This window comes from Castor canadensis, chromosome 5 (assembly GCF_047511655.1).
Source record: "Castor canadensis chromosome 5, mCasCan1.hap1v2, whole genome shotgun sequence".
Lineage (NCBI taxonomy): Eukaryota > Metazoa > Chordata > Mammalia > Rodentia > Castoridae > Castor > Castor canadensis.
The window spans coordinates 141,142,621-141,155,886 of NC_133390.1; the positions used below are offsets into that span (position 1 = coordinate 141,142,621).

The 13,266-nt window shown below is 37.0% G+C and overlaps 1 protein-coding gene across 9 annotated transcripts in view; it reads right to left on the reverse strand.

Annotated features, from left to right (window-relative positions):
• Window positions 1–13,266, reverse strand: part of Macrod2 (mono-ADP ribosylhydrolase 2) — a 2,131,419-nt gene that overhangs the window by 148,373 nt on the left and 1,969,780 nt on the right. For 6 of the 9 annotated variants that reach the window (XM_074074308.1, XM_074074312.1, XM_074074315.1 and 3 more), the window contains 2 exons: window positions 5,510–5,620; window positions 1,162–1,230 (listed from right to left, as the gene is read on the reverse strand). In XM_074074308.1, coding sequence (XP_073930409.1) covers window positions 1,162–1,230; window positions 5,510–5,620 — 180 coding nt within the window. The remainder of the gene's footprint in view (window positions 1–1,161; window positions 1,231–5,509; window positions 5,621–13,266) is intronic. The other 3 variants (XM_074074309.1, XM_074074326.1, XM_074074314.1) reach the window with 2 other exon arrangements.

Genomic DNA, 13,266 nt, shown 5'->3' on the forward strand with positions numbered 1-13,266 from the left:
GCTTCCTAATCTCCATCTCTGTCTGTCTTCTGATAAATTTCTCTACACAAGAGCTAGGTAAAATGCTAAGCAACTGACCTATGTGACCTATATTGTGTGAGGTAGATACTATTATTGTCTCTGATCTACAGAGAAGAAAACAGAAGCACAAAGAAATTCTTTACTTGTCATTACTTGCTAATTCCTTGTTAATTCCTTGAATTATTTGTCAAAGGCCACCTAAATTACCAGTGTCAGAGCTAAGAATTAAGCTCCCAGCATATGGTTCCATTGCTCTCACTCTTGGCAACTCTCTTCACTAAACAAGACACTTGATTTAGAAAAAAAAAAAAAAAAATGGAAGTGGAATCAAGACTACCTTGAATTTCTTAATACCAACTCCACAAGTAACAATTATCAATGGCAAATGTACATCTATTTGCATATCACCTCAAATTGAAGAAATGCATTCAACATATGAATCTTAAAGTTCCAAGCAGATTGCATGGTTTACCAGATGTCCATTTGTACAACTATGGTAATCTGGTCTATCAGTCACAGAATACTTTCAGCAATCACGGGCATAAAATATTATCTTTGCATGGGGACTTGCCAGTTAATCAGGAGGGAGAGAAAGGAAAGGATTATTTTATTTTAATTTAGATAAGATTTTAAGCATTAGCATCTTTACATCAATGTTCCCCTAGTAATTCCTCAAATACTTGCCTAGAAAAGTAAATTTGGTGATATTTTCTCTAAGTAACTATCTACAGAATGGACAATGATGCTTTTTCCAAAAATTCATCTCTAAGGATGACTTCAGAAAGTTTTTCTTGGATAGTGTTATCCCTAGTGGGTGGTCCTCAATGCCACTCTTTTAGACTTAAGCCTAATAAGTAGCTGTGAACAGCAGAATTGACTAATTGTGGTGTTTTAAGTAAGTATTTCCAACCATAAATTCTCTGATCATAGTTATTTTTTGGAGGAACAAATGTAGATCTATATATAAATTCTGAAGACGCTAGATATGGAATGAAAGAGAGTGGGTGGGATCTTTGTGTTGGAACTTGAGAAGCTTAAAGAGAATTAAATATGTTTACTGCTTCATTTCTCCATATAAACAATATCCAAATAGTCTACTTTTAAGCCTGTGATTTTTAGATGTAATAGATGACCTCATACCTTCATCTTTACAGACTTCAAGCACATCTTCTGAAGCAGAGGTGGGCACAGAGGTGGTGTTGACACTATCTAGAAAGCAGAAAATGAAACGTGACCTCAGAGTTAATACTGTCAAGCAGTTAATATTCTCCTGCCCCTGCCTGCCCTTGTCACCTCCCTCCCCACTTCACCAAAGAACATGTGAGCTTCCTTCATGCTGTAATATGTAAAGTGGTCATTTGAGGTGTCAGGAGATTGTAATCTTTTTTTATAATTAATGAAGCAAAAATCTTAAATTAAGACTTAGGCCAGTGGGCTATAAACTATTTTTTGGTGAAGGATATACTTCACCAAAAAAATGGCTATGGTAGCTTTGGCTTCTTTTACAATACCTGAAGAATAGAATATTATTTTTCTCAGTAACAGATTATAAAGGAAAGTATATCTGTTCAAGTTTCCAAAAGTGCCCTTATGTGTGTAGTTTTTTAAAGTTTGATATATATCTATAGATATATATATATATTTTTGTCTTAGCACAGCACTTCTGTGGGTTGCCATTATACCAGGCTGTCAAGTTGCACAGAGTAGCTCTACGGTTGTCAGTGCAGAGGCTGTGGAGAAATGGACGATTTCAAGGGAGGAACTAAAAGCCATTTGGAGATTTCATGTCACCCAAGCACAGAATGGGGACCGAGGATGTGGAGGTCCCTGTCCCTCTCACAGTACCTATTAGCCTTAACAGAACTGATCACTCTTCTTAGTCGCATTAGCACCACAGGGATTCTATTCATGTTTGGCCTCTAGGATGACATATAATAAGCTACTAGCATTCAAACAGTAAATTTAAGACATGAGAGATTATTAAAATCACTTGGCATGGTTATACTTGTGAACTGGGAAAAGAACATTTTTCTTATACTAACATGGTCAGGAACTAAAGATAACAGATACACATACTAAATAACACATATTTAGAGGAAAATTCCTTATTTTCTATCATATTTTTCATCCATAATATATACATGACTTTTTCTTTTTAGGTTGTGTTTCTATTGGAATAGAGAATAAAATTTTTAATAGGGGGATAATTGGAGATAATGAATCATTTTCTTTTGCTATGTGACAATCCTCAAGGTTTTTAAAAAAGAGGAAACTTCCTTTAATGTCACAACATCTTCCCATGTCTCACCATCCTTCACAGAAAAGTTGCCTAAAAGAAGTTATTGTTCTTTACTTCCTCACTTAAGAATTGCCTTATCAAATGTGTCAATGCCTTTGCAAATCTTATGGTCATGCCTCCCCATCCTTTTTAAATCTTACTTGACTCTTCCATAGCATTTCTCTGTCTTTACCCTGTTCTTCAAAGCTTTCTTGTTGTGGCTGCTGCTTCTTTTGTTGGCACATGTTTAAATGTCATGATTGTCTTTATTATTTGCATATTCTCCTTGGTGAATCTCATCCAGTCCTCTGAATGAGATTATTTATATTTCAGTGACTCCTAAGCCTGTATCTGCGGTACTCACCTTTCCCTGGAAATCTGGACTCACATTTCTAACTGGCTTCTTGACATTCCATATGACTATCTAAGCATCCTCTCAAATTTATTATAGTTAAAACTGAACTTTAACTTTCTCAACAAAAACTGTGCTCTTTTGCCAGTCTTCCACATATCAGTAAGTGACACTGACATCCACACAGTCACTGAAGCTAAAAACCTACAATTTAACCAGAAATCCTCTTTCCACCATATGCCTCATTCAGTCCATCAGCATGTCCTATTGCCTTTTATCTCAGGAATGTGACATGTGTTGGTCAGTTAGTCCCCATTTCCAGAAACCTCTGTAATTGTTTTCTCACTGTAGCTGTTTAACTAGCTTCACTCAATCTTTTTTTTTTTAATTTTTTTTTTTTTTAGCCATTTTCACTCACTGGCAAAGTGAGTTTATTAAGACATAGATCATTTGCTGTAATACTTAAAACCTTCCCTTGACTTTTCTCTGTAGTTCTAATAAAGTCAAAACAAATACTGTCTAGCATGATCTGGTCCTATGATGACTTACCAAATCTCCTACCATGATATTCTGAGCTCACCCTGCTCTGTCACACTGCCCTTTCTCTAACATTAAGCCCAAACTGGCCTTGAGGCATTTCATTATTTGTTCCCTCCATCTAGAATGCTCTTTCACCATCTCATCATTATCCCTTCCTCTGTGAGTCCTCCCCAAATTCAGTCATTAGAAGGTTGCCTTCTGGGAATTTCTCCTCTATTACTTTATCTCTCTGCAAGGTACTTATCATTATCTGATAGTTTTATCCTTTAATATTTGTTTATTGTTTGGATCATATCACCAGAATATAAGATTCAAGGAATTTAAGGATGTTGTTTTTATTATTTGCTACTATATTGTCAGTGCACAAACCATGCTAGGACAAAGTAAGCCTTTGTTATGTATTTATTATTGACTTCTTGATAAATATTAGATACAATTTCAATTTGGTTTGACAGTGAGAACTGTCAAAACTTGTGAATTATGCTATTCTGACATTTTATTTTTTCTATCACATGGAAGAGGCCTGAAGAGTTATATAATCAAAACTGGCACCAGAAATTATATTGAATGAAAAGAAGATACTTTTGTTTTGGAAAAATAACAGCAGGTCAAAAGGGCTTTAATAACTAGATCTATGCCTTCAGTCTCTCCATAGTCTGATTAGGGTGCCTATGAAATCAGCAGAGTAAACGTAACAATGTCTGGTGAAACTGGCTAAGATCATAAATGAAGTCTACTACTAGACCGTCTGCTAACCATCAGGCTTACTTAGAAGAGCAAGAAAAGCCACTCAGGAATACAGTTAGCATTCCTTTACATTTGGAGGTGCCCAAGTTAGGGCAGTAATGTTATCAGATTGAAGAGGTGGAGAAGAGGTTATACTGTACCCCTCTCTGTTCACAGGCAAGGTGGATCCAACTCCAAAAGGAAACTACCTGTGCTCAACTGACTAAAAGAAAAAAACACAGGCAAATCTATGTGAATGTATCTGTGTGGTGTGTGTATGTGATTGAGTGTGTGTACAGGATGGCAAAAAAAAATCTATGTTGATAAAGACAGCTTGAGACTGTGAGTGAATAAAACTCCTGAGACCTCAGCAGTCAGAGAATGGCCTCAGCTGTCAGCAGTTAGTTGACTAATACTTGTCAGCCCCAAACAGTAAAAACAGTGACAGCTTTTCACTTAAGACTCATCTTCTGTGGAGCATAATGATGTGTGGGTTGGGGCGGGGAGGGTTGGATAACAACAGTTTGCTGTATCAGAAATTCACTTCTCTGTGAGGACTGTGTTTCAACAAAGGGAGCAGCTGACCCAGTAACAGGTACACAAGGCCCTTGCTGCCTTGCTTCAGTGCTTTCCCTGATTGGCCTTCTTCAATTCCATCTTCCAAGTTAATAATAAAAACTTCCAGTTCCTTTACAAAAGTTCCAAGGTTAATGTAGGAAGTTTTCAGTGTAAAACTTATTGCACTAACTGGTTTAATTCCAAGAGTTCAGCATATCATCTAGGATGTGCCTGGCACACATTAGACAGAGTCACTATTTAAAAAATAGTGTGTGGCTCACTAGAGTTGGGAGAATCTTTTGGAAATTGAAGGGAAGAAGGATATTTTTATTTTGGTGGTTATGCTGGTAACTGCATGATTATGCCTATTATTCTTTGGCATAATGGAAAGCATGCCTGAGTACAGAATTGGGTAGGAAGAGATGGTATATCAAAGGTAACATCAATCTTTTTAGAGCCTTAAGTGATATTTTATTAAAAATGTTCAATTTGTATTCTATAGAGTAGAATCTACATTCAATGGCCACATCACCTGTCCTTTAGCAAACAGAGATGATGTCAGGAATGTTTTTGAACTTTGTTATAGCTTTTAGGAGGATGGGGGTATTTAGGTTTCATGGTATTTTCTTCTACAACAAGTAGAGAAATAACCAGGAGCATGACTATTCAAAATTCAAAGCAAGATAGTTTTAAAAAAAAACTTCATTCATTGTAGAAAACCTCTTCTTCATTTTCTTTAAATGGTTTTCATTTTATTTTTTTCTCCAACTGGGTCTGACCTAAGTCATTCAACCTGTGATTTTCCACTTTCAGTCTTCTTCTACCCTTCTTAGAGCATTACCAAGCAAACTGTTATTATAGGAAAGAAACATGGAATTGGTGAGTGAGCCATTGGGAGAGAATGAACCATTCCATTTGGTAGCACAGTCAACTCAGAGTTAAAAGAATTGGAGCTCTGAAGGAACACTGGAGTTAATCAGGTGAAAAGGCATAAGCATTTTCAGACAATAGTATTGAGTAAAGTTATTGTTCACCTCTGTGGATGAGGCCTAGGAGACTCCTCAAAAGAAATCTGAGCCCACCTGCTTCTTGGCTCTGCCCTTCCATTTCTTCCACACTTTGCTTTTCTTCTGAACCATTCTCATCTTTCAAGAAAACCACAGAGGAAAAAAAAATACATCAAGTCAATTTATGAAATATCTGTTTATGGCTAATATGCAGCACTGAAATTAATTGCAACCAATGTAGCGTGACTCCCCATAAAACGAGGCAGAGAGATGAATCAGAGCCATGAAACAGAAAAATTACCTACATAAATAGGTGCATTTATACTCGTCCCTTCTCACATGATTTGCTAGAGAAAATGTTGAACTGCAGTAAACAAAATTTACTCAGCAGTCCTGCTAACATCTCTCTTTTTGCTCGGCATTTCCTAAAAATGCAATGCAGATTCAATTTCCAATCTGCTTTTCTCCTTTGACTCAAGTCATATGCATTGTGTAAGAAAGCTTGGTTGATTGGGTTTCTATATCCTATATTTTCTTGTTTTATATGTGTTGCAAAAAAATCTATTTTCACTTAACTTGTACATGACAGCCTAACATATCTATGCTGTGAAATACTTTCTCTTGTGCTTATGCTGATCCAGTATATAACTCTGTGAAAAATAAATGGGCAGGTGCAATTGAGGCTATATACTAGCAACTACCTAAAATGTTTTCTTTTGTTTTAAAATATATTCCTGTATCTGTGAATATATGTGTAGAAAAAAACTTTTCAAAGATAAGTAAAGCCCTGATTTTGAATCTCATGCTGGAAGGGTCTCCAAATAACTTTTTTGTTGGAAAAATAGAGCGAATAAAAATGATAAATTTATAAGGACACAGGGACAAAGTATAAAACATAGCTAAGTACAGGAAAAGCAGAAGCAAATGTGGGTTAAATAAGGCCACAAATCCTTTGTCTCTCAAGAAGTGGAGTCTAGCTTCCTTCTGTTGACAAACTGCTGTGTAGAACAATGGAATGTGGTAAGACTCATGTTCTGGAACTTCCAAGCTGCATTCAGAGGAATGGCAGCTTCTTCTTCCTCCTTTAGGAAAGCCAGCCACAGCTATAAAGTTCCAGCCAGCCTCCCCTGGAGAGAGAAAAGGACATGAGGTCAAGGCCAGAGGGGCAAGGCTTGTATAATAGAGGCCTTGTTGCACCCTCCCATTCAGCCCAGCTGCCAGCAGAATGCAGCTGAATGATAACCTTGGCCAATGCCACAGGAACAGAAGAATAATTCAGCTGAGCCCTTTTAAAATTCTTAACCTATAATCAAGCCCCGAATCACTAAACCTCAACTTGCTTAAGTGCTTTGACCCACTACCATCTGCTACTACTACTGCTCTTAAGGCAGAGGCAAGAAGACTCTTCCCCAAAAGGGGTCACTATGTTAGTAGAGCTAAAACAAGAACCTCAGAAGCTATGGAGAAGGATTCTAATAAGAAGCTCTGAAAAATAATCTGTTGCAAATTTCTGGAGTTGAAGAAGAATGCACTCAATGGATCCATAAGTAAGTGCAGAATCCCCCATATTTGCTTGGTACGTGAGGGACACTATATTTTTTAATATGAGAACCTGGGGCAAGTCTGTATGCTCTGTACCCAGTGTCTGAACTGTATATTTACAAGTACACCACAGTTATCTGATATTTAGGCAGGAAATAGCCATCATGATTGTTCTTTCTCTCTTAACAAAGCCAAGCTGGTGCAGGAGCATGTGCCAAAAACTTTGCCAGTGTTTGCACCTTTCCTCTCACCAATTGGACTAAGTCAAGCAGAAGAAATCTGCCAGCTTTCCCCAACAGACAGACTTCATAACACTTATTTCACAATAGGCCTGAGTCTGTCCTTCACAGAGTGGAGAAGACAGTGTTCTTATTAAGACAGAAAGACAAGCAGGGAAAGAGAAACAATGAAGTCATGGGAATGTGAGGAATTGGTTCTGACAGTTTTAAATGCATAAAAAGGAAATAAACTGTCAGATCCCAAATCCAGCATCCTAATAAATAATAATAAAAAACCTAGCTGGTGGTTTATCTAACCTACTGCTCTTGAATTTTCTCCATGGTCCACACACATGCCCTCCCACTCCCTGGCACAATATCCAAGAGGCACGCTTTTGTTCTGCACTTTGAGTCTCAGTTGGACAGTTTTCAACTTGCAGTATTTTGCCCTTGGGAAGCAAACTCAAGGAACATTTGGCATGTTTATCACAGAGTAAATGCATTCTAGATGCAGGCTGGATTTGCCATTTGAGGAACATGCCCTTAGATGAAAAGGTTTACCCATATTGTTTTCATCAATTTCCAAGTCAGTGTGCCCTCAATCCAGTAGGGGGAACCAGTGTAGAAGTCTTGCTTTTAAGGACCAGCATATGCACTCTTGAGCAATTAGATTAGCATGCATTTCACTCCTTTTAGAAGGAAGTTTGGCTGCCTTATAACTTTCCAAACATCTTAAATGCCTCCAATGGGTAAGTTCTCAGGGAAGCAGTGGACTTCTATTGGTAGGGAAAAACAATCACATTGCTCAGTTATCCAAAAGTGGTAAGGAGAAGTTTTCTTTTTATCAGCCTTGTCTGTCTAACTGTCTTCACAGGAAGCACATAAACAGCAAAAAGTTAAGTAGAGTAAGGCATATAAAGTTATGGTTTTTAGAGTGGAATTTAAAGGGATTACAATAAATGTGAAGCAATACGTACAGGGAAATACCAAGCTATATTGTTATCTTAAAAATGTCACACAAAAGCCAGATTCTAAATAGCTAAATTCTCTTAGTTAATACAACTTTAAAATCATATATGTACTTCAGATAATAAATTCCCATAGAATTTCTGTTAAATGTAATATAAAACTTTACTTTCTCATGACAAAAACCACAGTAACCTGCAAGAATTCTACTGGTTGAATCCTTTTAATTTCTTGCATATTAATTCTGACCCCTAATCTTTCATACATACTTATTGAACATGTGCCATTTGCAAGGATATTTCATAAATTTTATAGAAGAAAAATATTCTCCTGTTTCAAAGTGAATTAATGTACGTGGAAGAATTATACCATTGGTAGGACTATGGTAAGAATTCAGTCCATGTTTAATTCCATATGGAAGAGTTTTGCAAGAGCAAAATTCCAATATTATGGTCACGAATAGCCTCCTGATAGTTATCATTCTTTGTGTAAACTCTATATGGAGACGGTAAGAGAAGGGAAGTAAATCAGACTGAGTCTATAGCTGCTACTGGGGAAGCAATTTGATGTGCACTTCCTGCTGGTGTCCTGTTGCTCCTTCTTATAAAGGTCTCAAGATTTGTAGACTTAGAGTACAGGCAATTCAAATTCAGTGCTTTGCAGATTGGATTTATGATCCTAATTCTTTAGCCCCCTGCAACAGGATTATTATAGCTCAGTGTCCTACCACCAGGGATAGAAAATACTTGTACCTCATTTATGTTGGACTTGGCCATGTGACCTGATTTGGACAATGAAATGCTGGTTGGATGAGATGTGAGCAAAGAGCTTAACTGTGCTGCATAATTGGATTTGTTATTGTGATTCTGCCACTGCCTTAACAAGAAGATGCTCCTGTAGGTGCTGGTTCAAGGAGAATGAGTGATATGTAGAAAAGATTTAAATCTAAACCAGAGCCTGGATCCAAGCTCAGGTAATTCACAGCTGGGTGATAAAACAACCACCCAGTTTAGTCCAGCCTACATCAGGGAACCACAGAAGATTCATAGACTCATAAGAGGTTGTAAAGAACTGAATTTTGGAATGATATGATATACAGCATTATTATTGTAATGAACTGGTAATAGCTTATTAAGGCAAATGGTATGTTTATTTTCTCAGGTTAAAAAGACTTGAAGTTATCTTTTTTAAAAAAGTTAACACTCATGTATAAGGAGTTCACTTTTTAATTTTTTATTTCCCTCATCTATGTTTTTATTTCACACATTTCAAAGTTCTGTAGAGGGACACATTTGAAAATCAGGTTAGTTTACATAAGAGAGGAATGCTTCTAAGAGTGTTCACTGCAATAGGTTTAATTTTTATGTTTTATTTAATCACATAGTTATATAGCTAACTTCTGACATTTATTGAATACAGCATGTATTCCACTCAGAGTTTAAATGCTTTGTATAGATTATTAAACTTGATTTTCATATACCCCCATGAGGTAGGTATTATTATCCATACTTCATGCATTAGAAAACTGAGTCACAAAGATGTGTAATTTGTCTAAGATTCCATAGCTAGCAAGTCATAGTGGCAAAGGGCTCTGAGAGCAGTTCTAGTACTGCCTCCCTGGAAACATAATATTTGTTGTCTGGGTAAGATGGTTAGATTCTGGGTCAGTAAAAATATGAGAAATGATGCTTAACAAAATAAGAGCTGAAAAACTAAGCTGTAATTTCCTGTGAATTTATTGGGTTAACAGAACACAAAGAGTATTAATAATTAAATTTTTCTGACACTTAGGTGGATGCAATGCCACAACTCTCAGCTTTTTGTGTTTATATGCTAAAGATATTTACATCTGTATAAATTATATTTTTATATCTTTAATTTACTATACATATTTATGCATTTATATAAAAAGATACTTTTACTTTGGAATAATTTTAAACTACAAAAACTTGTAAGAATTGCATAAGAATTTTGTTTCCCTGAAATACTGGAGAGTAAGTTGCTAACCACTCCCTTGGGCCCTGAATACATTAGTATACATTTCTACAAACAAAGACATTATCTTCCATAACCACAACACAACCTCAGATCAGGAGATGAATACGGATGACGTCCCTTCTATCTAAACCACATACCACATTCATTTTTCCAACGATATCCTTTATGGCAGTCTAGGAGCACATCCAGCATTTTGTCACATCTCTTTGCTTTTTCAATCTGAGAGGAAGATGCAGTCCTGACTCTTCCCAAGTTTAGTGCTGGCACTTGGCCCTTCACCACCCATCTCCCTTCAGTGTGAGCAGCTACCATGCCCAGCCCTGCTTAATGGGTCTAGGAAGGAAGGACAGAAAAAAAAAAAACAAAGAGGGAGGGGAGGTTAGTTCCAAACTTTTGAATTTTTTTGTTCTAGAGGTGTCACCAGCTGACTTAATTTAATGGATTGTACTTAGCAAAGTTTCTGAGTTGGTGTCCTTGTTATGTTACTGAGAAGACTCGTGTCTTTCAGTGTAGGTAAAGAGGTGTTAGTTCAGTAGTCACTACTTAACAGGAGTGTAGCTGCTGCAGACTGAGTTCTTCCTTTGCTTCAGACACTTAATCCAATTATGCACCTCACACATCTGATGGTGACTCCCCCAACTGTTCTCCTTGGTTAGACTTTTATTTTTGTTTTTGTAGATGAAGAAATCAAGTAGGTAGGAGATCAAATAACTGTCCTGAGGTAACACAGATGCAGAGCTAGGACTTCATTCAGGTTCAGATTATGTCAAAGCAGTTCTCTCTTTTTGCTTTGCAGATATTGCTACAGCTTACCTCCTGCTACAATTTGGATATGGTTTGAGTATGTCCCCTAAAGGTTCATGTGCTGGTCCCAGTGTGATGGTATTGAAGAGGTGGAACTTTTAATAGGCAGGGTCTCATAGAAGGTGACTGATTAGATCATTGGGATTCTGCCTTCAAAAGGGATGAATGCAGTTCTTGAGAGATTCCAGTTTCTGCAAGCATAAGTCATTACTAAATAGTAAGGTTAACCTCTAAATGTCTCTGACTTCCTGTTTTGCCCTGTGTTCTCTTCTACATATGACCCTGCATTGTGATGCTATTCAACACAAGGCCATGATCAGAGTTCAAACAGATAAGGCTGCTAAATTTTGGACTGTCAGTCTTCAAACCTATGGTTTAAATAAACCTCTTTTCTTTATGAGTGCCCAACCTCAGGTATTTTGTGATAGTAACAGCACTTTGGCATAGAGATGCTCCTTGTCTTCAGCCCCTGGCACAGTGTCTTAAATCAATTAGGGGCTCCACGTATACTTGCCAAGGGATTTTTTTCTCCCTAAGCAGTAATTAGTTTTATCTTGGCTCTACTTCAGTTCTCTATGCAGAAAGGATATGATGTGTACTTGTGCCTCTGCTCGAATTACACTAAATTGTCGCTTAACTTAAAAATTACATGTCTCTTCAATATCAGATAACAGTTCCTAAAAATCAGATGTAGAAAAGCACAGGAAGCATAAGAAAGTTAAAGTCAGTCTCTTTTTATCCCTACTGCTGGAGTCCTCTCCATCTCCTCTCTCCAAGTTGGTGGCAATGATTTTCCAACATGTTTTGCTGTTCCAGCTATTGTCCCCAAAGTCTATTCTCAGCCTTTAAGGCAGTTTGTTTGAAAATGTTAGATCAAAACAACCCCTTCCACAAATGCTCTGATAGTAATAAGACCTATGTGGTAGAAACCCCTCATGTTTCCCTGCCCTCACGTCTCCTGTCTCATCCTACTCATTTAATATCAGCCATGCTGGACTCTGTGCTATTTCTCCAGTATATGAGGGTCTGTACTCTCTCTCTGCCTGGTGTGCTTCTCTCATCCCAGGCCTTAAAGCCTGTTCAAATGTCTCCCCTTCAATGAGGCCTGTGTTGAAGACACCATTGAAAATCATAACATCTTTCCACACTTGTACACTCTTCATTTAGATCTGCTTTTTTTTAATTTTTAATCATCCATCATTTTCTAATATACCATATAATTTACATAGGTATTACGTTTGTGTCTATGTTTAGTCATCCTTGCTTTAATGTAAGTTCCACACAGGCAAGGATCTTTGTTTCATTTACCGATATTTCTTATGTATGAGCACATGTAGGTGTTCAACAAATATTTGTGAATTAATGAAATATGCTCTTGCCTTCCCTGGCTAGTTCATGAAGCAATCAGGAAAAAATGGGGAAATGATATTCTAAGATGTTCAGATATATATGAAAGAAGAAGTCCATAAATCATATGGGGAAGAATTTTTCAAGGAAGATGGCCCAGATATAAGAGTGCAAGTCTAAAGGGATTAATAACCTGAATGTACAAAGAGCTCAAAAAACTAACCCTGCAAAGCATTAAAAACTTACTGAATAAATGGCAAATCAACTAAACAGACAATTCTCAAAAGAAGCACAAATGGACAATAAATATGCAAAGAAATGCTCAACATCCATGGCTATAAAGGAAATGTAAATCAAAAACACACTGAGATTTCACCTCACTCCAGTCAAAATGGCTATCACAGTAACACAAACAACAACAAGTGCTGGTGAGGATGTGGGGGAAAGGAGCACTTCTATACTGTTGGTGGGAATGTAAATTAGTGCAGCATGGAGGTTCCTCAAAAATCTAAAAATAGAACCACCAGCCATCTAGCAATACCACTCCTGGACATATACTCAAATGTGCCTCAGGATATGATAGAGCCACTTGCACACCCATGTTTATTATAGCACTATTCACAACAGCCAAGCTTTGAAAACAGATCAGATGCCCCATAACTGATGATTGGATTAAGAAAATGTAGTATATATGCACAATGGAATATTGTGCAGCCACAAAGAAGAAAATTATGTTGTTTGCAGCTAAATGGTTGGAACTAAAGAACATATTAAGTGACATGAGCTGGGCTTAAAAGGTGAAAGTTTGCATTGTTTTTTTCATATGTGGAAGCTATGAATCTATAAAATAAATGCACACATAAATACATATATGATCTTACACACACACACAAATACACACACACACAC